Source organism: Stegostoma tigrinum, chromosome 10, assembly GCF_030684315.1.
Source record: "Stegostoma tigrinum isolate sSteTig4 chromosome 10, sSteTig4.hap1, whole genome shotgun sequence".
Taxonomy (NCBI): domain Eukaryota; kingdom Metazoa; phylum Chordata; class Chondrichthyes; order Orectolobiformes; family Stegostomatidae; genus Stegostoma; species Stegostoma tigrinum.
The window spans coordinates 18,158,672-18,184,977 of record NC_081363.1 but is presented as its reverse complement, the minus strand read 5'-3'; the positions used below and the strand labels follow the sequence as shown (position 1 = coordinate 18,184,977).

The 26,306-nt window shown below is 38.6% G+C and overlaps 1 protein-coding gene across 3 annotated transcripts in view; it reads left to right on the top strand.

Moving 5' to 3' along the window:
* Nucleotides 1–26,306, top strand: part of trip11 (thyroid hormone receptor interactor 11) — a 117,612-nt gene that overhangs the window by 30,452 nt on the left and 60,854 nt on the right. For all 3 annotated transcript variants that reach the window (XR_009446224.1, XR_009446225.1, XM_059649045.1), the window contains exons 7-13: nucleotides 1,993–2,310; nucleotides 5,084–5,124; nucleotides 6,723–6,812; nucleotides 7,612–7,821; nucleotides 8,750–11,779; nucleotides 14,179–14,319; nucleotides 22,223–22,416. Coding sequence is in view for 1 of the 3 variants with exons in the window: in XM_059649045.1 (XP_059505028.1) it covers nucleotides 1,993–2,310; nucleotides 5,084–5,124; nucleotides 6,723–6,812; nucleotides 7,612–7,821; nucleotides 8,750–11,779; nucleotides 14,179–14,319; nucleotides 22,223–22,416 (4,024 nt within the window). In the remaining 2 variants the exon portion in view is untranslated. The remainder of the gene's footprint in view (nucleotides 1–1,992; nucleotides 2,311–5,083; nucleotides 5,125–6,722; nucleotides 6,813–7,611; nucleotides 7,822–8,749; nucleotides 11,780–14,178; nucleotides 14,320–22,222; nucleotides 22,417–26,306) is intronic.

The window sequence follows — 26,306 nt, the reverse complement described above, 5'->3', positions numbered from 1 at the left end:
ATTTTCTCCTTTGGACCCTGTTTTCTCTTTAATTGTTTTATAACTGCCAATTAGTGGAATCATGAAGCCAAACAAGCGTGTATAACTTAAAAACTATGTTTGAAGTTTCCAGTTGTGAAATTTGTGTTTATTTATATTTTAAGCTGTTGACGAAGAATGAGCTCAGATTGGTTGTGGGACACTTTAGGTTTTAGAATTATAGAAACTTCCCTTTAGTTCTGGGTGGACAGATGCTGTCAGTTTGTTACTATTAATGAATACCTTGATTGCTGTGCAGTTCTTTTAATGAATGCAGTATGTAATGTAGCCTTACAGTACAGGAGAGACAGATGCATTTCTCAGACAGAACTGAATTTGGTCAAATCATAGTGAAGACTATGAGGCTCGTCTCAGTTCTAGGTATTTATGCTCCTAATCACTGTTTGGAGGCCACCTGCTGGTAAAGGAGTGTATGTGAAAATTGGTTAAGGACAGGCATTTGATGGGCTAGTTTTCACTGCAGAGGCTCACATGTGAAAAATGATACCAAAGATTGACCTTAGAAATATACCACCGTGCAAGTCAACGTTATTGGCATAGGATCTGTTGTAGTGAGTGGAGGACACATTTCTGTAGAAAATTCCTCTGCCTCCATTTAAATAGCAAGGAAAATAATATTTTAAGGAAAAATCTCGGGAGATGCAGACATTCTTAGCCTAAACATCCTTTTTTCCTTCTCACTAGGCCCCATTGTTCTAGATAGCCTTGTTTGACTTTAACAACCATTAAAGAATCAATAACATCATTCATTTGTGAGAACCCGTGATTTATACTGCAAGAAGCCAAATCACAGGCTCCTCCAAAATGAAAGATGTGGACAGGTTATAAACTAGATGTATCAGACTGTCTTCAAGTTATGGAAAGCTAATTAGCGGCAATTATGAGCTCCAGTTTTAAATGCCTGTTCCTTCGATGTTAACTGAGCAGCACCCTGCGGAAAGGATATTTGCAATTTTGTCTGCAAGGAGGAAAATTTCGGGGGAGAATGGAAATACATGTCCTACTAGAAACAGTAAGAAAGGTTTGTGTTAATTCTCACTCCTTTAATAACCTCAGGACATCAACTGTTTAAAAGCAAATGAATAGAACTCAGCATTGTAATATTCAAAAGATGGCAATTTGGACATCATAGAGTTTCAGAAACAGCGAGGTAATGAAAAACTGGATCATCTATTTTTACTGATGTTTGTTCAGGAATAAATGGTTGGGTCACCACGAAGCAGTTGACACACTTGTAAATTCTACCATTGATTCTCTTAGATCATCTTGAGAGAGTAGTTAGTTGAACATCTCATGGCAAGTGTTATAATTACCTGTTTGCTGGGGGAAAGAGAAAAGAGAAAATATTTTATAGGTGACCTTGTATCATGTGAGACCCACATTAATTTGTGCAGTTTCTTTTGGAAAGATCTTTTAGAGCCAACTTCATGTCTCTGATACTGGTATTAAAACCCAAATACGTTGCTAGATTTAACAGCCGAAAAAGTCCTGCTCAGCAGTATTGGTGAGTTGCCCTGGTTTTCCAATTGGCTTTTTGCTGGCTATCCAGGAGTTACAATCTAAATCATTAAGTGCACAATTCAAGCAGCGTAAAAGTTTTGTACAGAATGGCCAAGGTAGAGTTTACACAATGTTTTCCAAAGAAAAATCCATTTGAGAAAATTACCTTGGAACCAGCTGTCACTTGTGTGAAAAAAAATGATGTAACTTTAACTAGAGGGTGTGTGAAACCCCGATCATTTGATTGGATAGTGTAGCCTATCATTTAAACAACACATGCACTTAAATATTTCAAGGACTTGGCGATGTCTTTACTGCTGGATATGACCGTTAAAAATAGTGATTCATTGTCTGGTTTTGGGGCTGCGTTTGAGTCCTGATGAATTTCTGTCAGTGCAGTTTGAGAAATCAGCAGTGCTTCAGTAACTTATATGTCTTGTACCTCTTTTTCAGAAGCAGGTGCAGACCATTCAGTACTCCCTGAGGAGAGAAGGTCTCAATCAGCAACCACAAAGCAGTCTGGAGATGAGCTGGAAGGTCAGGTTAAGACCAGGAATGAGGAACTGGCTGATGGCTTGCTCCAAGAGAAGGTGAATTCTTCAACAGAAATAAGGCAACTGAAGGAAGAATGCAAGAGACTACAGGAAGAAAATAAAAAGTCACAGGATTGTATTGTGGACCTGCAGGGCATTATAGAGAAACAGGAAAAGCAACTATCAGGGAAAGTGGCACTGGAGGAAGAAGTGTTCCAACTAAGGCAAGCTGTTGCAGGTACAATATGCTCTTGATTGTGGGTGTTGTGCAGCAATACACCCAAAGACGTAAAAACTAAGAGCACGAATAAGCAATTCAACCCCTCAAGCCAGCTCTGTCACTTAATGTGATCATGGCTGACTTCATCTCAACCTCAACTCCACTTCCTGTCTGCACTCTAACCTTGCAACTCCTTGTTCTAGATTGCCTCACATGAGGAATCTGACTATCTATGTCTAATTTGTCAGCCTCCTTTTGGCATCTTGTATGCCCCTGTTGGGTGGCCTCTTATTCTTCTAAACTCCAGAGAATATATACCTTAACTGCTCAGTCTGTCTTCATAAGATAAATCCCTCAGCTCTGGAATCTAGTGAGTCTATTCTGAACTGCCTCCTATGCAGCAATATCCCTTCTCAAGTCAAGAAACCAATATTTTAAGCTGTACTCCAGGTACAGTTTTGTTAATGATTGGTATTATTGCAGCAACACTTCCCTCTATTAATACTTTATTTCTTTAGCAATTAGTGCCAAAATTTTATTTACCTTTCTTAATGAGCTGCATGTGGACCACGTACAAGCAGATGGGGTCAGTTTAGAATGACTGGCACAGAAAAGCTGGGGCCGTAGGATTGGTTCCTGTGCTGTACTCTTCTGTGATATATATTCTAGATTTCTGCAATGCATAAACAAGGACACCTAAGTCCCTCTGCACTGAAGAGCTCTGAAGTTTCTCTCCATTTAAATAATAAATTACTTTCTATTCCTCTGAGCAAAACTAATAGCCTTAAACTTAATCTGCCATTTTTTGGCTCGCTTGCCTTCCTATCCAAATCCATTTGTAAATTTCTTATTTATTTATGACAATATACTTGCCAGTCGTGAGAAAACCATGTTACAGGATAAATAGGCTAGAGTTATTATTATCTCCAGGTATTCAAGTGAAGCAACTGTTTTTTTCAATCAAAATAGTAAAGTATTACATTTTACATACAAGTCCCGAAATATGAGTAGGAGTAAGCTATTCATCCCTTTGAGTCCACTCAACTATTCAATGAGATCAAAGCTGATCTTCCATTTCAGTTTGGATTTTCATAAAACTGTCGATACATGAGAGGTTATTGTGCAAAATCAAAGCACGTAGAATCACAAAAAAATATGGATTCAGATTTATATAGCTGACAGAAAACGAAAGGCAAAAATATTCTTGGTCCAGTATGGAGGTTGATGGGGGTGGTGGACTGCAAGGATCGGTGCTTGAACCCCAGTTATTCGCACAATGTATCAATAATTTGAATGAGGAAATAAAATGCAGTATCTCAACATTTGCATATGAGGCAGAATTAAGTGTGATTGTCAGTGATTAGGAGGAAGTAAAGAGGTGACTTAGTCAGTTTGAGTGGGAGCAAATGCATGGTAGATGCTGTATAATGTGAATGTGTGAAGTTGGATTGAAATATTTAAAGATCCTGTGTGCTCAAAGTGAAGAAATTTCCCTTCACCCCAGTTCCTAAATGGCTGACCACTTAACCTGAGATTATGACCTGTGCTTCCAGACTCTCCAGCCAGGGGCATTAACCTCTCTCTATCAAACCCTTTAAGAATTTTTACAGTTTCAATCAGATCACAATATACGCTCCTTAATTCTAGACATGACAAGGTTGTTTAGCAAAGTGATCACCCAATCTGCGTTTGGTCTTTGTAGAGTAGACCACATCGTGAGGGGTGAATAATCTCTATGAAATTGAGAAAAGGACAAGTAGATCACGGTTTCTTGCCTTGGCCATTTCTTATCAATACCCAAATCATGTCCACGTACTGTACTTAGGCTTTTCCCCTCTATTGTGCGCATACTACTATTTAACAAACAGCCATCCCAAAACCTTTACCTAGTTTCCTGTTCTTCACAAAAATCCTAACTCATTCAGTATTCAGGTCCCATTCTTTGTTATCTAGCAGCCATATCTCTTGAATGACTATCAGATCGTATTTATTTCTGCTATCAGTTCACATGTTTTATTCCAAATGCTATGTGCATGCAGAAACTGAATCTTTAGTTTTGCTCTTATTATTTTTGTAACCTTTAGCACCATCTGTTGGTTAACTCTTGGATTGTCCTTTATCTTGTGTCATGGTCAGTTTGTCATCAATGTTTCCTCTAAATCACTGTGTAGCTGCTCGGGGGGGAATCGGCGCATGCCAATTAACATTCTGTGCCATGCTGATGAATTTACTTATTGTTTCTCCAGCTGCTGCCATGCACAGACCTTGGAGATCCATGCAATGACTGGAGAATTTAGAGGGAACATAGATTATCATTTCTCATGTTAATGTTTTTATCTCTGGCCTTTTTCATCAGTTCCTGTATTACTTCTAAGGTATAGAAATATAATGGATCTTAAACACTTGACAAAACTTTGCAATAAAGGAGCACCTTCCCCTCAGGAAGGGTAGGAATCATTTCTTATAGGGTGAAAATGTTAGAAAAAACTAAGGAATACGTTCTTCCCCATTCCTTCTAACTTCCTTACTCACCCCACTCTCAGCACTCTTGAGATGCCTGTATTTTTATACTGTGACTGAGGTTGATCCCGAGTATGGGTCGAAAAAGAACCCGTTTAGACTAGGTTCTGTAATTGTCTTCACCTTACCTGCTGTTAAGTTGTATCTTTTGCTCAGATAATTTTGAAAATGAAAACATTTTGTCTATTCCTGACAAGTTGCAAGGATGATTAATGAATTTGCTCCTATTTATTAGAGTTTTAATATGTTTTCACATTTCCTTTGATTGCAGATGCAGACAATAAACTGAAGAGGTTAAATAACACTAATGAAGTATGTAATTGCAAATTGACTTTGAGCTTTACGACTGATGCTATCTTAAATTTGAGTTGTATTATTCTATTTTTACTTAGATTTTTCTTATTATCAAGCTGTCCTGATAACTCGTGTGTGATATATTCTGAGTTACAGTTAGCATTATTCATGAGTGGGATGCAAGTCGTGCACTATGAGATTATACAGTAGGAATATTAATTAAAAATCAACTATAAGGTAGTTTCTCATAGCAAGATTTTTTTTTGGTTTACTTTTCATGCTTTCAGTAGTTTTATTTCTTATGTTATTTGCTTCAAAGTAAAGTGAGTGTAAGTCACATTACTTTTGTCATGTAGCATTCAAATTTGAATGTTCACTTGTGGGGAGTAGTTCAGTTGACAAATTCTGATGATTAAAATGTATATGTGCATTAAATATGAAACATAACAAGTAAATCTCCAACTGTGTGTATGTGACAATTGTTATTACATCTATTATTTTGTTTGAAGCACTTTCTGTTTCTATTGAAATATAAATATAAAACTGCAATTTGGGTTGATAAGTTTTAATTCTTGATTAAAGTAAAATGAACTCAATCCTGTTTGAGCAAGAGAGGAAACTCTGGCATCTGAAATATCCACTCGACTTAGGGGCCTACTCATTCTATGTTTTAATCACTAGGATGATTGTGTTTGCAGTAATTCTTTGTATGTAATATATTTCATGTGAATGCAGACAAATAATCAACTGTGTCAATATGATTTTATTTGTATGAATTGAAAATAGGGGAGGCAATGGCCTTGTGATATTATTGTTGGACTGTTAATCCAGAGATCCAGATAGCATTCTGGAGACTCGAATTTGAATCCTGCCATGGCAGATGGTGAAATTTGAATTCCGTAAAATATCTGGAATTTGGAATCTGATGACGGACATAGAACATTACAGCACAGTACAGGCCCTTCGGCCCTCAATGTTGTGCTGACCTGCCATACCAATCTGAAGGTCATCTAACCGACACTATTCATGTACTTCCATGTGCTTGTCGAATGACGACTTAAATGTACTTAAAGTTGGCGAATCTACTACCATTACTACAAATCTGTTGTTGATTGTTGGAAAAACTCGCCTGGTTCACTAGTGTTCTTTCGGGAAGGAAACTGCCATCCTTACCTGGCCTGGCCTAAATGTGATTCCAGACCCACAACAATGTGGCTGACTCTGAACTGCCCTCTGGCCAATCAGAGACGGGCAATAAATGCTGCCTAGCTAAGTGACACCATCATCCTGTGAATGAATATTAAAAAATGCAAATTTAAGAGCACTTTGTTAGCTTATCTGAGTAGTTCAGAATTATGTACAATGTTTCTGTTTGGTAACAATCATCACTTCTTATTTAGTCTTTATGCTGGATAGATTGAGAAAAATGTCTTTCATGTATTTTAATCCAGGGCAAGAGTTTCTTTACACAATGCACAATGTTATTTCCAAATAACAAGAGAAGAAGATAGTCACCCCTGTTTAGAAATGTTGGAAATATTTGTCATACAAATTTCTGCCATGTATGGCATAAAACTGCACTAGGTCACAATTATTGTTTTGAACTTCCTTTTAAGGCTGCATATACTGGGAAGGAAGATATTCAAGAGTTGAAAGTAAGTCTGCAGCTGTCAATCCACGAAAAGGAGAAATTGCAAAAAGAAAGGGTGGGTATTATGATTATTTTATTTGACAGTTGCTCTTTGAACGAGTTTTGTGATAATTTGAGAATATGATTGGTGAGATCATATTAGTTAGATGGTATGTGTAAGCTGTCTCACGAGAGTTCTGAACACAATGCTGAAGGTGGATGTTGATGTGGAAGCTATAGATGTTACCTTTACATTTAATTTTGGAAACATGTGCTTTGCGCTTGGTATTACTCAGTTGCATAGAACCAAGTTCTACAGCAATTATAATCCTGGTAGAAATCAGTAATTTCAAACAAGTGGTTTGAGTTCCTATTGATCAAATTAAACAAAGTTTCACCTTTAGAAACTTCTGTTGTGTCAGACAAGCATAAGGCATAATTGAGGAAGCATTACCAAGTATGCAAATAATATTTGACACTGTGGGGAAAAAAACCCTTGCTAATATTTCAACAGAACACACCCCACGTGGTATTTATTAAAAAAAACAAATTGCTGGTGAAACTCAGCAGGACTGGCAGTATCTGTAGGGAGAAAGCAGAGTTAATATTCAGAAGTTTACTCTGCTTTCTCCCTGCAGATGCTGGGTGTGGTGGCTCGGTGATTAGCACTGCTGGCTCACAGCGCTAGTGACCCGGTTCGATTCCTGCCTTGTGTGGAGTTTATCTCTGACTGAAAACGGTGTTGGAACTGACAACATGGTTAGTTGACTATTGCAGGTAGTTGCTGTTTTCAACCACAAAAACGATCTAAAAATGTGATTAGCTCTATAGCAATGAGCGCAAATTGACACAAGTTATTTTCTTTTCAATGCTAGGATGCTATCCAAGAGGAACTTTCTAAGTTGCAGAATATGCAGGGGAATAGAAATTCTCTTTCGGATCTGAACAATCTGACCAAGGAAGTGAGTGAGCTAAGGCACAATTTGTCAACAAAAGAGAGTGATCTGCTGGAGATATCCGTGCAGAAAGACACATTAATGTTTGAACTTGAAGAATTGGATAAGCAGAATCAAGAAGCCACTGAGGTATGCATTGCTATGTGAGTTGCATTTCCATCATCACGAGTTTCTTCTTGTTTCCAATTGCTTTTAAAAAAGAGTATTCAGTTATAAGTATCAAAATTACAATTGTTTCCATTAGTACTTCCATAATGAAAATTTACTTATTTTGAATTGTAGCATTTCTCTTGTAGTCGCTATTAGCTGCTCCCAATCCAGTTTCGATGGTGCAATTTATGCATTCATTAATTTTATACTCTAAACAGAAATGCAGCTGAAACATACCAGTATAATGTTGTGCTTTCTTCTGTTTTTCTAAAGCTGTCCTTCATTGCTGTCTTCGTGAGTCAATATGGCACAGCAAGAAAGCCATTCAGCCCATCAAAATCATCTGGCTGTTGTGGAATGATACGATTGGCTTCATTCCCTTGTTCTTGCCCCATAATCCCACATGTTTACTTTCCTAAAGTCTGGAACTCAGTTGCGCAATCCATCATAGGACATATTTAAACAATTAAAATATTAGTGTGTACTATTGACGTTATGTTTTAAATGTGCACATTTTTATCATTAAAGATTTGTTTAGAAATGCAATTATGGCAAAACTACAAATAATATATTTTAACCTTTTAGGTCAGTCTTCTAAAGTTTTTTTTCTTCCCCTGCTACACCTTTCTGTGCTTCTGGCTTTTTATATTTTGGAGATTCATCACAGTTTCTGGTGCTGTGATGATGGAGCATTAGTATCAATGTTTGGTTTGTTTTCTTTTCTCCATTTGTCCTCCTTTCTTTCTTCTTCCATATAGAGTTGCATTCTTCCAACTGGCGTGCACATGGCAGAACATTAGGAGCAACTTATACCATTGGCAATTTGGCTTTCAGTAATTTTATAGAGTAAACATAAATACAGCTGAAACATGTCAGTATAACATTGCTTTCTAATCTTTTCCTAAAGCATGTGATCACACTGAAAGATTTACTGGCACAGCAGCGGAAAGATTCTGAAAACCAGATCAAAGAATTGCAATCAGAACTGGAGATTGCTGCAACTGATAAGGCATTCATGGCAAAAGACCTCGAGTCTCAGAGAGACAAGCTGAGTCAGAGTGCTTTTGCACTTAATGAGCTGCATATGAGTAAGCAGCAGCTGGAGATGAAGGTCAAAGACCTAATGGAGAAGCTAAACAAATCAAACACGCATAGCTCTGACTTAAAGGCCGATAATTTAAATCTTTTGAAGAAGCTGCAGAGTACTGAATCACAATTATCAATGGTCAAAATGGACTTGACGCAAGCTGTGGAGCAAGCTGCAAGCAAACAAGGTCATGAAGAATTGCTCCAAGATAAAGAGAGAGAGACTTCAGAGCTAAAGAAGCAGGTCTCAGAAATGAAATGTATAAGTGATGAGATACAGACTGAACTGTATGATCTCAAAATTCAGAATGAAAAATTGGCTGCAGAAAAGGAGGAAGCTGCTGCAACTATCAATGATGTGAAAGAGCAGCTTGAGGCAGCTATAGCCAGTAGAAGTGAGATTTCCAAGGAGGGAGTCACTTTACTTGAGGCATTGCGAATGGAGAAGGCCCAGCTGGAGTTTGAATTGAACCAGGCTGAGAAACGAGTAAATGAAGAGGCGGCAAAATATGAACACACTATCGAGGAGATAACAAAGGCTCGAAATTTAGATGCAACAGCTTTGCAGAAAGAGCATGACCGTCTCATTAAGGCTAACCAGGAGAAGGATTTTAAGATTGAAGAACTCAAACGTATTGTACAACAATTGGAAATCGACCACGAAGAGACTAGAGAAATGCTGAAATCCACTTTGGACGGACAGGAGCAATTGACTGATCTTTTGAATGAAAAGGAGGTATTTGTCAAAACACTCAAGAAAAGAAGTTCAGAGTTACAGCAACAAATTGAAGAGAATGCAAACATTTCCAGAGATTGTGAATCCTTGAAGCAATGTCTTGAAGAGAAAGACCGACAATTAAGTGCAATGAAAGAAGAAAACAACCATCTCAAGGAAGAAATGGATCGCTTCCGGGACCAACAAAGCAGGCCTCAGCCTCCTGCTGAGCCCAAGACCCTTGATATAATAATCGAGCTTGAGACAGAGATAACTGAGCTGAACAATAAAAAGAATAGCCTTGAAGAGGAAATAAGGCTGCACAAAAAGACAGTTGAGCAGCAAAAGCAAAATGTTTTGGAGCTTCAACGTTCTATACAAGCACAAGAGAAAGAAGGGGATGAAGCAAAAACACAGTGTCAAGAAATTACCTCAATGTACGAAAAAATAATTTCAGAGAAAGATGAAGAAATCCACAAACTTCAGGAGTCTATAAATCAAATGAGAACTCAGTTTCAGAGAGAGGTCCTAGTCTCTCCTGCAGATGCTCCAGTCATTCTCCAAGAAACTAAAGTACTAACAGTCAATGGAGAGAATGGAAATGAAAAGCATGATTTGTCCAAAGCAGAGATTGACAGGTTGGTTAATGGACTAAAAGAAAAAGAAATGGAGATAAAAGTATTAAATGAGAAGTATTTGTCTCTGAATAAGCAGTTGGATCAATTACCCATTTTTAAAGATGAAGTGGGTAGACTAACTCAAATCATTCAACAGAAAAACTTGGAGATCCAAAAGCTTCATGCCCGGGTGACACCTGGCTCATACGTGCAAGTTGGTGCAGATGTGACCTACTTGCAACAGCAACTGCAGGCTTACGCAATGGAGAGAGAGCAAATGTTAGCAGTATTAAATGAAAAGACAAGAGAGAACAGCCAACTGAAGGCTGAATACCATAGAATGATGGACATTGTAGCTGCAAAAGAAGCTGCTCTGTTGAAACTCCAAGAGGAAAATCTGAAAATGGTCAATAAGTATGAGAATGAAAGTCAAGACATGGTACGGGAAACAATCCAGAATTTGTCTCGGATTATCCGTGAGAAGGACATGGAAATAGATGCCCTTACTCAGAAGTGCCAAACTTTAGTAACTGTTCTGCAGACATCCGGAATGGGATCTGGAGGCGAATCAGGCTTGGTGAGCAGTAATCAGTTTGAAGAACTTTTGCAAGAGCGTGACAAATTAAAACAGCAAGTAAAGAAAATGGAGGAGTGGAAGCAGCAAGTGATCACCACTGTTCAGAATATGCAGCATGAATCTGCACAGCTTCAGGATGAACTCCTTAAACTTCAAGGTCGATTGTCGACTGATGGTGACTGTAACTCTCGGCTTCAAATAGACTACAACCGATTAATTCACAGTTACGAGCAAAAAGAGAAGAAATTGCAAACCTTAAGTCAAGAACTAGCAGAGGTCCAGCAAAGCATTGGGCAGCTCAGCAGTACCAAGAACCTTATACTCGGCAAGTTGGATGGGGTACCCACAGCTGGAGTATTGCAAACACCGGTTTCTTGCAGTGGATTGTCGACCGTAGAGCAATTTGACCAAATTAAAACACTGCAACAAGAGGTACAATGTTTGAGCAAAATATTGGAGGGAAAGGAGGCCACAATAGTTGAACTTCAAAATAACATAAAATCCTTCAGCTCTCGGGCAGCACACGCTGAAATGGACAAAAAGGAACAAGATGCTGCTGCCCTGGAGATGAGACACGTAAGGGAAAGAAATGAAGAACTACAAAGATCATTCAGGGAAAAAGATCTGCTTATTAAATCAAAAAGTGATCAGTTGTCATCAGTGACAGAGAGCTTAAGGAATAGGGACGCTGAAAATGAAGTTTTGAAACAAGCTGTCACTAATCTGAAAGAGAGAATTTCACTTTTAGAGATGGATGTCCATAAAGTCCAAGAAGAGAATGACCAAATTGTAGCTAAATCAAGAGAAAAAGAAACTGAATTTCGAGCTCTGCAGGAGACTAATATGCAGTTCTCTATGATGTTGAGAGAAAGGGAGTTTGAGAAGAATTCCATGAAAGAAAAGGCTTCTGCATTAGAAAAACTGCTAAAGGAGAAAGAAGAGGTGAGATCAATACTTTTAATATTTGCAATGTAGATTGAACATGTTTAAGAATTAATTTGCATTATGATTAAGAATGAATCTATTGTGACAGGTCTGTGATTCTTAGCTGATTCTAATTTTGATCAGAATTACTTGATTCAATAACACATTTTGTATTATGACCCCAATTTTTATTTTCAGTGAAGCAAAAGCATCCAACATATAGGTCAGTTATAGACCGGTGAGCCATCAGGCACAGACTTAAAGACTTTCTGGGTAACTTTGTATTCATCCAATCTTCCTGTTGATGAGGAGCGGACACTCCTGAGAACTGTACTGAAAATGTAACACTTGCAACATGCATTGCTCCCAACGTGTCCAAACCTGCTTCCTTATTGCATTATCCCCATCTGACTTAAATAACCTAATTTGTTGACTTTTGTTCTCATCCCGACTACTCTTCCGTTTCTGGCAACATAAAAAATATGTAAAATAACTTCTTTATACACTAGACACTTCGAACATTGTCTTAGCCCTTGAGTTCACAGAGCCGACAGTGAGCTGGAGTTGTTTAACATTTTATAAAGATCCTAAACTATGCTAAACTTTATGTTTTATGCCGTTCCTTATCCAGATAATCTTGCATTGTGCATCTGTTAAATATGTGACTGGTATTTCTTGACCAAATTAAATTTTCTGATAAGTAGGAACTAAATTGCTAATTCCATTTTTCTCTCAACAAATGCTGCCTGATAAACTGAGCATTTCCAGTAATTTCTGTTCCAGTTTTTAAATCTCTTATCCCTCCTGTTTTCCATACGTAATGCCTCTAGAGAAACAAGTCCTTTGTTCTCTAAGGCCACATTTCATGAAGCCTGAATCAAATCGGCATTTATTTTGTCAAAGGTAGGTGACAGTTCTATATGATTTGAAAGACTTGCGAGTTTTACCGTTTGATTGCAATTGTGAAGTTATTTCTTTTATCCCCTATTAGATAATTCCAGTGATGTTAATGAAAGGGATTGTCTACATTTTCTGCCATTTCACATTGGTCTGAAAGTTGACCCAGAAACCATGTTACTACTTTGGTTGGATGTTTCCAGATTTGATGTTGAAATGGGTTCAAGTAGATCACCGTCTCTTGCATCCCAGGAGAAGCAATAGCCTTGTGGTATTACCCTGGACTGTCAATCCAGTGGTCCAGAAACATTGCAGGGACCTGGGTTTGAATCTTTCCCTAGCAAATGGTGGAATTTGAATTCAATAAAAAAAATCTGGAGTTAGGAATCTAATGATGATCATGAATCCATTGTCAATTGTTGAGAAAACACATCTGGTTCACCAATGTCCATTAGGGAAGGAAACTGCCATCCTGACCTGGCCTACATGTGACTTCAGATCCACAGCAATGTGGTTGACTCTGACCTGTTCTCTGGGTTATTAGGGATAGGCAATGAATGCTGCCCAGCCAGCAACGCTCTTCTTCCACGAATGAATAAAAACACCTTTCATCCCATTTCAGTTGAAGATGCTCTGGAATACTTCCTGTGATTGAGATCTCAGAGCATCAAGTACTTGGCAGGAGGAGGAGGATGAAAACACCCAGTCACACCAGATTTGAAATTGACGCTTGGTAGTGCGGAACTTGGGTATTGCTGAAAATGAATATATTTTGTTATATCCTTTTGTCTTGCACTCATCTGGTCATTTGCAAAAGTACCAGTTCAGGGGGGAAAAAATGTGCTGATTGTAACGTGTAAAATGTGTAATGTGTTGATTGGTTGATAAATTGAGTCTGACGATGGAGGGCCTTGTCATGAGGAATGTGTCCATTAATGCTGAATGAGTGTTCGCAGCCGAGCTTTGTCAAATTATGCAGAAACAGAAATGCTGGAGAAACTCCCCTGGTTTGGCAGCAGCTGTGGAGAGAAGGCAGCATTAACGTTTTGGGTTCAGTGACCCTTTTTAGAATTCACAGTTCTTCCACAATCCACAATTAAATTATAAACCAGGCCTGATGGCTGTGATTGATCAGGGCATTGTCCTGAGAAAGGGATATGGGCCAAATGCTGCTGCCTGCTTTGTTGAGTTGAAACAGGCACACTGTGTGGATAGATGAGTGCAAATGTAAAGTTTCAACAAAATGTGTCTTTTCCCAGTAATGCCGAAGACTTGAAGTTCCTGCATCAGCAGTATAATGGGCGTTTCAAAAACATGAAGAAATCTCATATGATTGATATTTGAAAAAATTGAAGTCTAGACATGACTAAATGGCTCAAATTTACTACATTTTGTTTAAATAAAGCAAATAAAAGCATCACAGCACTGGTATTTGCTAGTAACGTATTTTTAAATGAACCTGCCTTGCTAAGTTTGAGCTTCATTTATGGAATTGATCAGCTCTATTTCATAATTTGAAGGGAAAGACTGGTGAGTTAAACCAACTGCTGAATGAAGTGAAATCAATGCAAGAGCAAGCTGGGATGTTTCAGCATGAGAGAGACCAAGTAATGCTGGCCCTCAAACAGAAACAGATGGAAAACTCTGCGTTAGTGAATGAGGTAATATATTATTGAAATAGTCGTTAAATTTAAGCCCTGCAATTGTTATGAAGTGTGCTAAGCACAATTGAAAGATATGACAGTTGCAAATCAGCAGCTTTAGTCATATCCAGATCAATGGTTTTTGAGTTGTGTCTGATTCCTGATAAACATTTGTTCACAGAGCTAATTTAGTTTTTTGCTGATTGTACCAACAGCTATATAGATTTACTGAATGAGTATTCTGTCATTCAACTTGTGCTACACCTGACACGAATATACATAGTGCTTCCATTCATCTTCTATGAGCATTTTGTTTACTTTAACTAGACTGTGAACCAGCCACATTCCAAATTGACAAAGTAACTCAAATTCTTCATGTCTGAAAAAGATCTGTCTTGTAAAACAGAACATCATAGTCATGGGTCAAACATGTTGCAAGGGCTCTGCTCCAAGTCACCTTGTATGGTTGCAGGAAGAAAATAGCACTGTTATCAAGTCAGTTAACTTTGTGAAATATTGCTATAAACTTTAAGGCTACAGTGTATGTATAACTGCGTTCGTTTGGACAAGAGCATTGACATTGTCCTAAAGTCATAACAATAATAAGCATTTCGATCATGAGCATTTCAGCTAGTGTAAAACTTCTAACAGTGCATATGTGAAAGCTGACTGTTATCAATTTTTTTTCACGTTGGGGTAACTTGGCCTCTGAGAAGGGTTCAAGAATGCTTTATTCAGGGAAGTCTAAAGGGGTAAAATAGGTGTAAAGATCTTTACTTTACTGTCATTTTACTTGTGAACAGTTTTAAAAACCCGAGGATTGTGATGGGATTGGTGCACGTTCTGAAAGCAAATAACCTGACACTCTTGGCAAGTGCTGCCTTACACAGTTGCTGGTTCAAATAGTAGTTGGTGTTCGGCAGGCGAGCTGGAGCCAAGGGCTTTGTGTACAAATGAAGAAGCAGCTAGAAGCAAGTAGCTGATTGATCTGTGGACTAGTGACCAGTTATCATAGTCATTGAGTCATATAGCACGGAAACAGACTCTTCAGTCCAATTTGCCCGTGCCGACCAAACATCCAGATCTGACTTAATCCCATTTGCCAGCATTTGGTCCATATCCCTTTGCATTCATAGACCCGTCGAGGTTCTTTTTAAATGTTGTAATTATACCAGCCTTCACCACTTCCTCTGGCAGCTCATTCCATGCTTGTACCACCTTCAGCGTGTAGAAGTTACCCCTGGGGTTCCTTCTCAGACTTTTCCCTCCCATCTTAAACCTATGTCTTCTAGGTTTGGGCTTCACCCATCCTAGGAAAAAGACTTTGACTATTCACCCTATCTGTGCTCCTGATGAACTTTTAAAGGCCCTCATTCAGCCTCTAATGTTCGACGGAAAATAGCCCCAGCCCATACAGTCTCTCATTATAACTCAAACCCTCCAGTCCTGGCAACATCCTTGGAAACCTTTTCTGCACCGTCTCAAGTTTAACAACATTCACCCTATTAGAAGGGTGACTAGAATTGTACGCAGTATTGCAAAAGGTGCTTCCCCAATGTCCTGTAAAGCTGCAACATGACATTCCAACTCCTTTACTCCTTGTTCTGACCAATGAAGGCAAATGTGTCAAATGCCATCTTCACTACCCTGCCTACATGCGACTCTGCTTTCAACGAACTACGCACCTGCACCGCTATGTTTATTTGTTTGGCCAATACTGGCTGGGACCTACCATTAGTTATAACGATCTGCCCTGATTTGCCTTTCCAAAGTGCAACATTTCACATTTATCTGAATGAAGCTCCATCTGCCACTCTGCCCATTGGTCCATCTGATCAAGGTCCTGTTGAACTCTGTGATTATCTTCTTCACAGTCCACTACACCACCTATTTTGGTGGCATCTGCAAACTTACTCACCATGTCTGTAGTATTCCCATCCAAATTGTTATCAATGGAAAAGTCATTCTGCCTACTAACAACCACGTGATTGCTCCCCCCCCACCACCACCACCACCAAGGTAACTGAACAGCTTGGGCCAGTGAACAAGATAGGGAGAAGCTAGTGAGCCTCTGAAGGCTCAGGAACCTTCTCTATTCCGTGCTGTAAAAATAAATGGAAGACTGAACAAACATACTTTATTTTTCCTTAAGTTGCTGTAAGCAGTGACTTTGCATTAAGAAGCCAGAGACAACTTTTATAAACCGGCCTTGAACCAGTCCTCTGCAAGCATCTGGAGAAGGAAGATCAGCATCTCAACAAATCCTTTGAACAGAGACCAGTGAACTTGCTTTCCCATTCTGTCCCACCATCCATAACACCCATATTCTTTTTCTTGTATTTGTCCATTTGTGTGTGTGTGTGTAGAAGGGGTTTTGTAAGGTGATTAGAGTTTTAATTAATCGAGTTATATTCTGATGGTTCAAAATTGCTTAATTTCACTAGACTCTGTTTATTTGTGATAAGTAGTAATTATTGTTAAGGTTAGAAACCTATTGCATGCTTTCTATCAACCTAGGTCTAAAAACAGATAAATTGAGGAACTCTGTGTACTTGATTAACATCTTTAACTTTTGTGATGACTCTGGGAATAGCAGGATTTGATTTTTAGAATGCAACCCCAATAAGTTAACAGAGCTGGGAAGGGAAGTCTTTGCTGAACCTGATCTGGGTATTAAACAGAGAAAAGTAATAACAGACCCACTCAACTAGATCATGGTGAAGAAGTGTTTAAGCAAATTAATGCAGTGAACCACATCAAGAGTCTTCATGATAGAAAGATTATCGATAATGCATTATTGTGTGGCTACTGGGGATGTTGTTCATGTATTTGGTTAGGGATGTTTGGATAATCTGAGATGAGCAGAACGCTGTTGGAGAGATGTGCATGAATGTTGGGAGTTTGAAGGCAGGGCATTAGTTTGCATGGATGAATGTCTTCAACAGTAAAATTAGGATTGAAAATGAAAGAAATAATGCTTGATTAGAGATAACCAATTATAATGGGAAACGAGGAAAATTGGGAATTGCAAGTAAATAAACTCAAGGAAGAGGGTGAGTAATAGGGCAAGGTGGGAATGACAAGATGAGAGATCAAGATAAAGATTAAAACTACATTGGATGAGTATGAGGAAGTTTTGACTTTACATGAAAGAGGAAGGGAAGCAGTAGAGCCCTCTGAGTAAAGTGTCTTGAGACAAAGCAGCCCATGTGCTCCCAGCAGATTGAGCAGGAGAGAAAGCTTCAATAAGATAGCTGATGAAATAAGCCATTAGTTATCTGAGTGTAAGTTAAATCTATGACTCACCATGATGAGGTTCCACATGTTCATTGTGCAAAGATAAGTTTTATTAATTGCATAAGTGAATTATAATTATAATTGGTGTACTTGTGATATAAAACAACCAGCAGATTTGCCTGGCCTTAATCTATCTTTAAAGAAATTGAAGAAGTGCATTTGCAAAACATGTATGTTTCTGATTCAGGTCATGACCTGGTATAAACGTAACCAAAGTGTACCATCATATAAGCCATTGCTTTATTAGAGAGAGAGTCTAATTATGGCCATGTTGAAAGCTACTGATATTAACATGGTTGCTACTGCATGTTTCAAATTGGAACGCTGGCTATTGTCAATCAGATTTAATTTAAAGGCTGAAGTTCAGTCTTCCCTGTTGTGGTTTTCTCTATTGTTCTGAATACAGTTGAATTGTGGCAAGCATCCTGTGCAGGGACTAAAAATCTTTGCTGTAGGAATGATGCATTCAAGATGATGTCAAAATCTTTTAAAGCATCCCTAAACATACTACTTGGGATTTCTTTGTGCAAACATCTGTGTGATAGAAAAAAATGAAAACTTCTGTTTTAAATTTTGGAGATAATAAGAACTGCCGATGCTGGAGTCTGAGATAACATATTGTGGAGCTGGAGGAATGCAGCAGGCCAGGCAGCATCAGAGGAGCAGGAAAGTTGATGTTTTGGGCCAGGACCCTTTTTCAGAAAATGAAGAAAATTTTCTGAAGAATGATCCTGACCCAAAATATCAACTTGCCTGCTCCTCTGGTGTTGCCTGGCCTGCTGCGATGCCCCAGCTCCACACTGTTATCTGTTTTAAATGTTGGTTGTCAGTGTCTAAGGCACTTGTAAGCCACAAATCTCCGTGTATCTCGTTTATTCAGCTTTCATATCTCTTTCTGTTTCTTGCTGTGCTGTGTGAACTTCAAGAGTGTCTATAAGTATGGGCTCTGTACTTTTGCATTGATTTTCTTTTTGTTTTGTTTGAGACCTGTTCTCCGCATGCTATTCTTCATTTATATTGGCACAACTTCCCACGGCTTAATATTAGACTTAGTGGACAATAGGCTGAAAATGGTCACATCTTGATGTAGTTGTACATCCTCCAGCTGATAATGGCAGAATATATTAAACCAAAATTGCCAGTCAACTGAATACGAAGCCAATGGAAATAAGACAGGATAGCGAATGAAAAGAATTACTATTTATTACATATCATGTTCTTTTATGACATAAACCTAAGCACTTGAGCATTAAACAGTATAAATAGGAGCATGTACTGTAACTGAAAGTGCTGTGGGGTAACTTGCGGTTGGACCAATAGCTTTGGTGTAGCAAAGTCAGATTGCTAAATCCAATCTAAGATTTTGAGGGTCAACCCATGCTAAAGGTTTACTTGGCCTGATCAGTCTCTCCCCTCGCACCCTCCATGCCTGCAAACCAGGGACAGAAACTCAGGATGCAGGGATGATTTGGAAGTGGACAACGTTTATTCAAGCAACAACTGACTGCAGGGAGAGGGCCAAAGAATCTTCCCCAAATTGGAAGGGAGATCGATGACATGCTCTAATTTTACAAAGTAGTACAGCATTTTTACATACGGTGTTATAATTATCAAATACAGTATAGTCACTGCCCTTTCCCTTAATCGAATCACCAAATCCCATGGGACACCTAATCAATGCAGGATACTCTTAGGGACAGCCCCAGGCTCTCATGATGTTTACTAGACATTGTAATCTCTGGGCCTTATTCATTCTATGCATCCTATTAATTCGCATTCTATAAGTTATTAGTTGTACTCCTGGTCTGTCTTGGAGTTTGTTACCTCTGAAGGGCTGTTTGAATTCTGTTAATCATGGTATTATGTGTGCTGCTTTTATCATATTTAATTATTCATTTTAAATTTTCCGCAGTCCATTTTTATATTTTTTTAATATTAAAAAGAAAGACAGTTTTAACCAATTGATATGATTAATTCCTCTTATAAGGTTAAAGGGTAAAGTTATACAGCACTTTTACTGCTAACACTTTGTAGCTAATGAGCTGGACCAATCTAATTAACTTTCACTTCTGGGTTTAAATGCTTTTTTCCTGACTACTTGTATTCTGGTTACATGTGGAAAACTACTTCTGGGATAACTTGAATAATTATTTAACCACAGTCTCTTTCTTAACACTGTAAGTAAAAAAACTAATTACTACAAATATCTTTAGTTGTTGTTATGTACAGCTGTTTAGGAAGTTTTTTCTGATGGGTTCATGAGCTAAGATTTACACCCCTGGTGCTATGTCATTGGTGGGACAATATCCTCTCATTAATGAGTCAACAGTCGTTTGTCTGTTCTTAGGCATCCTCTTATCAAAACTCTCATGGATGATGGGTTGTAGGATCTTTGTATGATCTTGGATGGTTCTGTTCCAAGGTGCTATTATGTTTCCCTCTAAATTTTAGAGCAAACTGACTCATTTTGTTTAGTCCTTGTGTGCTTCAAACATGAGCCGCTTTGGTGCAAGCAAATACACGTCACCCCTACAGAGATTTTTGACAAGTTTTGCATAACTTGTTATAGCGATTTCTAAAGAAATAATAGTGAATAAAAGTAGTGGTTTTCACTATCAACTTTACGATGCCAATTCTTGATTTAGTTCACCGGGCATTGGTCCATTATTGTGTTCTGCTCATTAGCATTCACTAAAGCACTAAAAATCAACCCTTTCTAGCCATTACCTAGTGTGACTGATCAGAGACATCCTGAACTCTGATTGAGAGAAAGTAGGAACTGTTGATGCTGGAGTCTGAGGTAACAAGATGTAGAGCTGGATGAATGCAGCAGGCCAGGCAGTATCAGATGAGCAGGAAAGCAGACTTTTCTGGTCTGGCCCCTTCTGCAGAAATGGGGGAGGGGTATGGTGCTCTGAAATAAATAGAGGGGGGACGTGATGATAGAAGGTGGATAAAGAAACACATAGGTGGAGAGGAGACATATGGGTCAAGGAGACGGGGATGAAGCCAGTAAAGGTGAGTGTAGGTAGGGTGTTAGAATGGGGGTTGGGTCAGTGAGGAGGGAGGTAGATGGGCAGGAAGATGGACAGGTCAAGGAGATGGGGATTTGATGGGCTGGTCTTGGGATGAGGTTGGGGGTGGAGAGATTTTGAAGCTTGTGAAATCCTCATTGAGACCATTGGGCTGCAGGGTTCCCAAGTAGAACATGAGGTGCTGTTCCTCCAGTTTTTGGGTGGCATTGTTGTGGCTCTAATTGGCTTGATAACCTATGAACAAGTCATGGTCAGTCTTGGATTTAATGGGTAGCGTCTGCCCAATTCCTGATTGGTTTCTTTAAAAGTAATGGACATCTTAGTGAAGATAACAAAGTGTGTAGCTGGATGAACACAGCAGGCCAAGCAGCATCTCAGGAGCACAAAAACTGACATTTCGGGCCTAGACCTGCCTGCTGCTTTCATCCAGCTACACACTTTGTTATCTTGGATTCTCCAGCATCTGCAGTCCCCATTATCTCTGATCACATCTTAGTGACATTGTTTCCCGTTGTCTCCTGATTCATTCTTAATGTGCTAATCAAGTTATAAGCTTGTCCCTTTTATAGATCTACAGGTATTTACCAAGATCTGGTGATACCAGTGGATAAATAATGCATCTTGTTGGTGTGTAGTTTTATTTCCCACTGATAAACTATTATCCCAAATTTCCCAGTGTGTGACTCCACACATCTTTTGTTGCCTGTAATATTTTGTAGCTCAAAATTACAATAAGGAGCTAATAGACATAGGCCTGTTACATATTTTAAGTTACAAAACTAGATCAGTTTAAAACCTAAGACCCTTCTTTGGCCTAGACCCGACATGTCAGTTTTCCTGCTCCTCTGGTGTTGCTTGGCCTGTTGTGTTCATCCAGTTCTACACCTTGTTGTCTCAGTTTCTCCAGGATCGACAGTTCCTACTGTCTCTGGAACCAGTTTAAAACCTAGTTTGAATAAAAAAATCTTGCATCTCAAAAATGTTATCACATTTCAGTATTAATTTAAGTCACAAAAGGAACCATAAAACCTTTGCCTTGCTGTTTCCTTTGCCATGTGATTGTACAAATTCAACATAATCTCTGTTTTAATCCTATATGCCCTTGTTAATAAATTAGGATACTGTGTGCTTTACTAATTGCTCACAACCTATCCTGTCACCTTCACTGACTTAGTTTCCTCTAGTTCTCTCTGCTTCTGTACTTTCTTTTGATTGGAAGCATTTACTTTATGTTCTGTCTCCATGTCCCACCTACCAAAGCAAGACACTTATCTGAAGAAGAGAGCTACGTGCTTGCTATCACCTTCACTTTTTAAAGGCAAGTAGAAACTCATAGTTTCATGCTCAGCAGTTACGATATTCTTTTAATATATTCCATTGATATTCTGACTGTCAGTTATTATCTTGGTTATTCTATCTAGCCATATTACCTTGGAAAAAAGAATTTAAAATTTATTCATGAGGCAAGGACATGGCTGACTGACTGGGTGAACCGTCCAGTCCAGTTATTGCCCATGCCTTGTCCTTGAGCAGATTATTCAGAATATAACCTCGGGATGGTGATGGTAATGTCTCATCTCTTATTTCAGTTGCAGCACACACGTGATAAGGAGCAGCGTTTGAACCAGGATTTGCAGCGATTACGGCAACACTTAATTGAGATGGAAGAGTCATACACCAAAGAGGCGTTGGCAGCTGAAGACCGAGAGGCTGAGCTCAGGAAAAGGGCTACTTTTCTGGGGGAGAAGTTAGCATCCTCATCTTCTGCTGTGGAAGATGCCAGGTAGAAGTAATGATTTTTTACTGCAACAATACTTCAACTAATGATTGTTACGGTTCCGAAATCACTTAATTTGTCCTCTTTATGATGCACCAGGTGACATAAATTTAGGCTATGATTTCACAGAATAACAATTATTACAGTGCAGAAGGAGGCCATTCAGCCCATCATGTCTGCTTTGGTTCTAATAGTGGCAAACTCTTATTTTTATTCCCCATATCCTTGCATATTTCTACCATAATAATCATCCAATTCTCTCCTGAATGCCTAAATTGCAGCTGCCTCCACTACATTTCCAGGCAGGGCATTCCAAACCCGAACAACTTGCTATGTGAAAACATTTTTTTCTCTTATGTCACCTTGGCTTCTTTAGTAGATCCCTTCAAGCATATGATCATTTGTTTTGCGCCTCTTATGAGTAGGAGCAGCTTGTCCCTATCATGAGTTTGAAAACCTGTACCCAAACTTCTCTCCATTTTCTGTACAAGGAAACCAGCCCCAACTTATTCAACCTTTATTCACACTGAAGTTTCTCATTTCTGGAACCATCCTAGTAAAATGTGTCTGCATTCTCTCTAATGTATTCACATCTTTTCTATATGGTGGCACCCACAACTATGCATAGTGTTCTGGGTAATGTCTAGCAAATGTCTTGTGTAAGTTCAGCATTAACTCCCCTTACTTGAATTCTATGCCTCTGTTAGTAAAGCTGAGGACACTGTTTGCTTTTGTTTTGTTTGCTTTATTAACTGCTCTTTCCACTTGCCCTGCTCCCTTCAATGATCTGTGCACATATACATGCTGGTCCCTTTGGTCCCACACCAATCCTAATGATGCTTCTACCAAAATGCACTGACTCATAGTTCACTACATTGTACCTCATCTGCCACCTATTCACTCACTCCGCCAACCTGTCAATCTCCTTTTAGAGTTCCATACTATTAACCACTCAGTTCATAATTCTTGGAAATTTAGTGTCATCTGCACAATTGAAATTGTCCTCTGTACATCAAGATTAAAATCATTAAAATATATCAGCAAAGGGAGCGATAGCAGTACCAATCCCTGGGGCACTCCACTATAGTACAAACTGCATCCATTGACCATTAATTTGTTTTCTGTTGCTCAGCCAACTTTGTATCTGTGTTGCTACTATTATTTTTTATATTATGGCCTGTAACTTTCCTCTGAAGTCTTGTGTGGTATTGTGTTAATCACCTTTTGGAAGGCCATATGTACCACATCAACTGTGTTACCTTCTTCAAATCTTTATCCATTACTCCTTTTAAAAATGAATGATTCAGAGTGCTCAAGCGCCAATTGGAGACCAAAAAGGGGATTTACACATGGAGGCAAGGGTCATGGTGGAGGTGTTAAAAGAATACTTTGCATCCTTTCATACTGGAAGAATGCTGTCCGAGTGATGGTGGCAGAAAGGAAATTCTTTCTTTGTCGTGATTGGGCTGTTGGTACTTAAGTTCGTCAAGGCACTGTGACCAGATGAGGTGCATTCAAAGATTTTGAAGCAAGTGAGGTTAGAAATTGATGGGGCATGGCTATTGTATTTCAAACTTGCATGGACTTGGGAGGTACCAGCAGAGTTGAGAACTACAAGTTACAAACCAGTAAGTTTAACTTGGATGGGGAAGCTCCTAGAAACACCTATTTAGCATGGGAGTTAGTAGTTATAAGGGAAGAAAGTGGGTTGATTAGGAAGAGTTAACACGAATTTCAAAATTCCTTTCACAATGAATCACTAATCTCAGTTATGGCATTATTTGAAACACTTTGGGTTGACTAAAGATTTCTGCAAATGTAAAGGTGTATTTGAGAAAAAGAAAGAACTGTGGATGCTGGAAATCAAAAATTGCCCCAAAAAAAACTCCACAGGTCTGGCAGCATCTGTGGAGAGAAAGCAGAAATAATGTTTCAGGTCCAGTGACCCTTTTTCAGAACTGTTGTATTTGAGGGCCAGCAACTGCTCAGTGTGAGAAGAAAGGAGGGTAATTAATTTAACAAGTGCATGAAGTAGGCAAATGATGTTGAATTGCAGAGTTTTCCAGGTTCAATTTTTTTTGTACATTAAATAAACTGATTTTATACATTCGTGGGTCATTGCAGTTGCTTTAATGAGCCTCTGGTAAGATAGGGTTAAGCTCACAACTGAAATTAGGTAGCTAACCACTTGTGATGAATACCGAAAAATTGGGGCAGGAGGAAATAAAGATTTTTGAGTTGATAAAATTGGTTCAACATGGTTTCCAGAAATGTCCTAAATCATTTTTAGATTAAACATTAACACTGCAACCCTATGTGTTCTCTCAGGATGGTTAAGGTCCTAAAGGCTATTTAAAAGAAGCACTTTATCCCCCGATCAATATCTATAAAAAATATTATCAGGTTGTCATTGCAACATTGCTTATGGGACCTTATTATATAGTCTGCTATGTTTCCAAAATCTCTCAAATTCACAAGTATTTCAGTGGATGTAGGGCACTTGGCACTAAGGGACATGATGAGTTTGTAACTCATGCTGTGTCACTGTTAGTTTTTCTGTTATTTTATTATGTTATCATGAAGTACTGTATTGACCAACAATTTTGAAGATAGTCTACAAACAAGAACAATATGTGTTAATATAGCATTTATAACACAAACCTTGTCAGGAACATTAAAAACGAAGATTTGAAACCAAGCCACTGAAGGTGATATGAGGGCAGTTAATCAAAACTTGTCTGACTCTGAGGAATTTTGGTGATAGGACCTTTTAACCACAGGATGTCCCTTCTAATAATTCAGCACTTCCTTCACGGCTCAGCCCAAATCCTTGAGTGGCTTAAACAACTTCCTGATTTGATTTACTTGATAACAAAGCCATCAGCTGATGAAGTTCAAAATTGGATTCATTCAAGTGTATAAAGGTCAAGGTGACATGACAGACTGCCTGTAAATGGCCAAGGCTAAAAAAAAGCAGGAAACTGAATGAAATAAGTAGAAGCACTGTTGACTTAGTTGTTAAACATTCTCAGTGCAAATATTGCACAGAAGAGTGCACAACATTAGACTTACTGCTTGTTGGAAAATTAATTGCACAGTATGTGCTGCTTGATTTCATTTTTGTTGACCATGTATGAAGTCTTTCTTTGTGAAATCCATAATTGTTTTTAAGAATTTTTGGAAAGAATTTTTAAGAGCTTGTATCAAATCATAAAGGGATCAATTAAAAATATTCTTGAATAATTTATACAGTCCATGTTACCTAGCAATCACTGGACAGTGTCAAAAGCAGTTTGGCCAAATGCTGAGAAGACCAACTAAGGAGTTACTGCTATACAGAAGAAAGGAAGGCTGCTGCAGATGGTAGACCAGGGAAGGCACATTTGTAAGGAGTTCTGTGTGTTACATAAAAGGGATAGATACTAGATGACAGGTCTTAGATAAGGATTTGTCAATTGAACAGTTCTACAGTTATGTTTCAGTTTGGCCAAAGCTAACCAAATTTTTAACAAGGTTAATTAAAATAAAGTCAGCTCAATGAGTTCTGGGAAATGTATGCTAATGAGATTGTTGTAAACCTATCTAAGAATCAACAGAGGTATTTTGTTTGGGTGTTGACTGTGTTTGGGGAGCTCAGAAAGACTGAGGTTACTGTCGTGGGTGACTTCAGGTCTTAAATGTATTGAGTGAGAAATCTGAAACACCAGAGGCCAAGCTGGAAAGACAGAAATTACATGTAATGCCACATAGTCAATACAATTTATATATTTTATGATTTGTATAGACTGTAATTGGCCTGTTAATTCATGCCTCATGCACAGAGCTGTGATGTCAGTGAAACAAAAACCTGTTTAATATCATTGGAAAGTTTATGATGATTTAACATTATTTCAGAC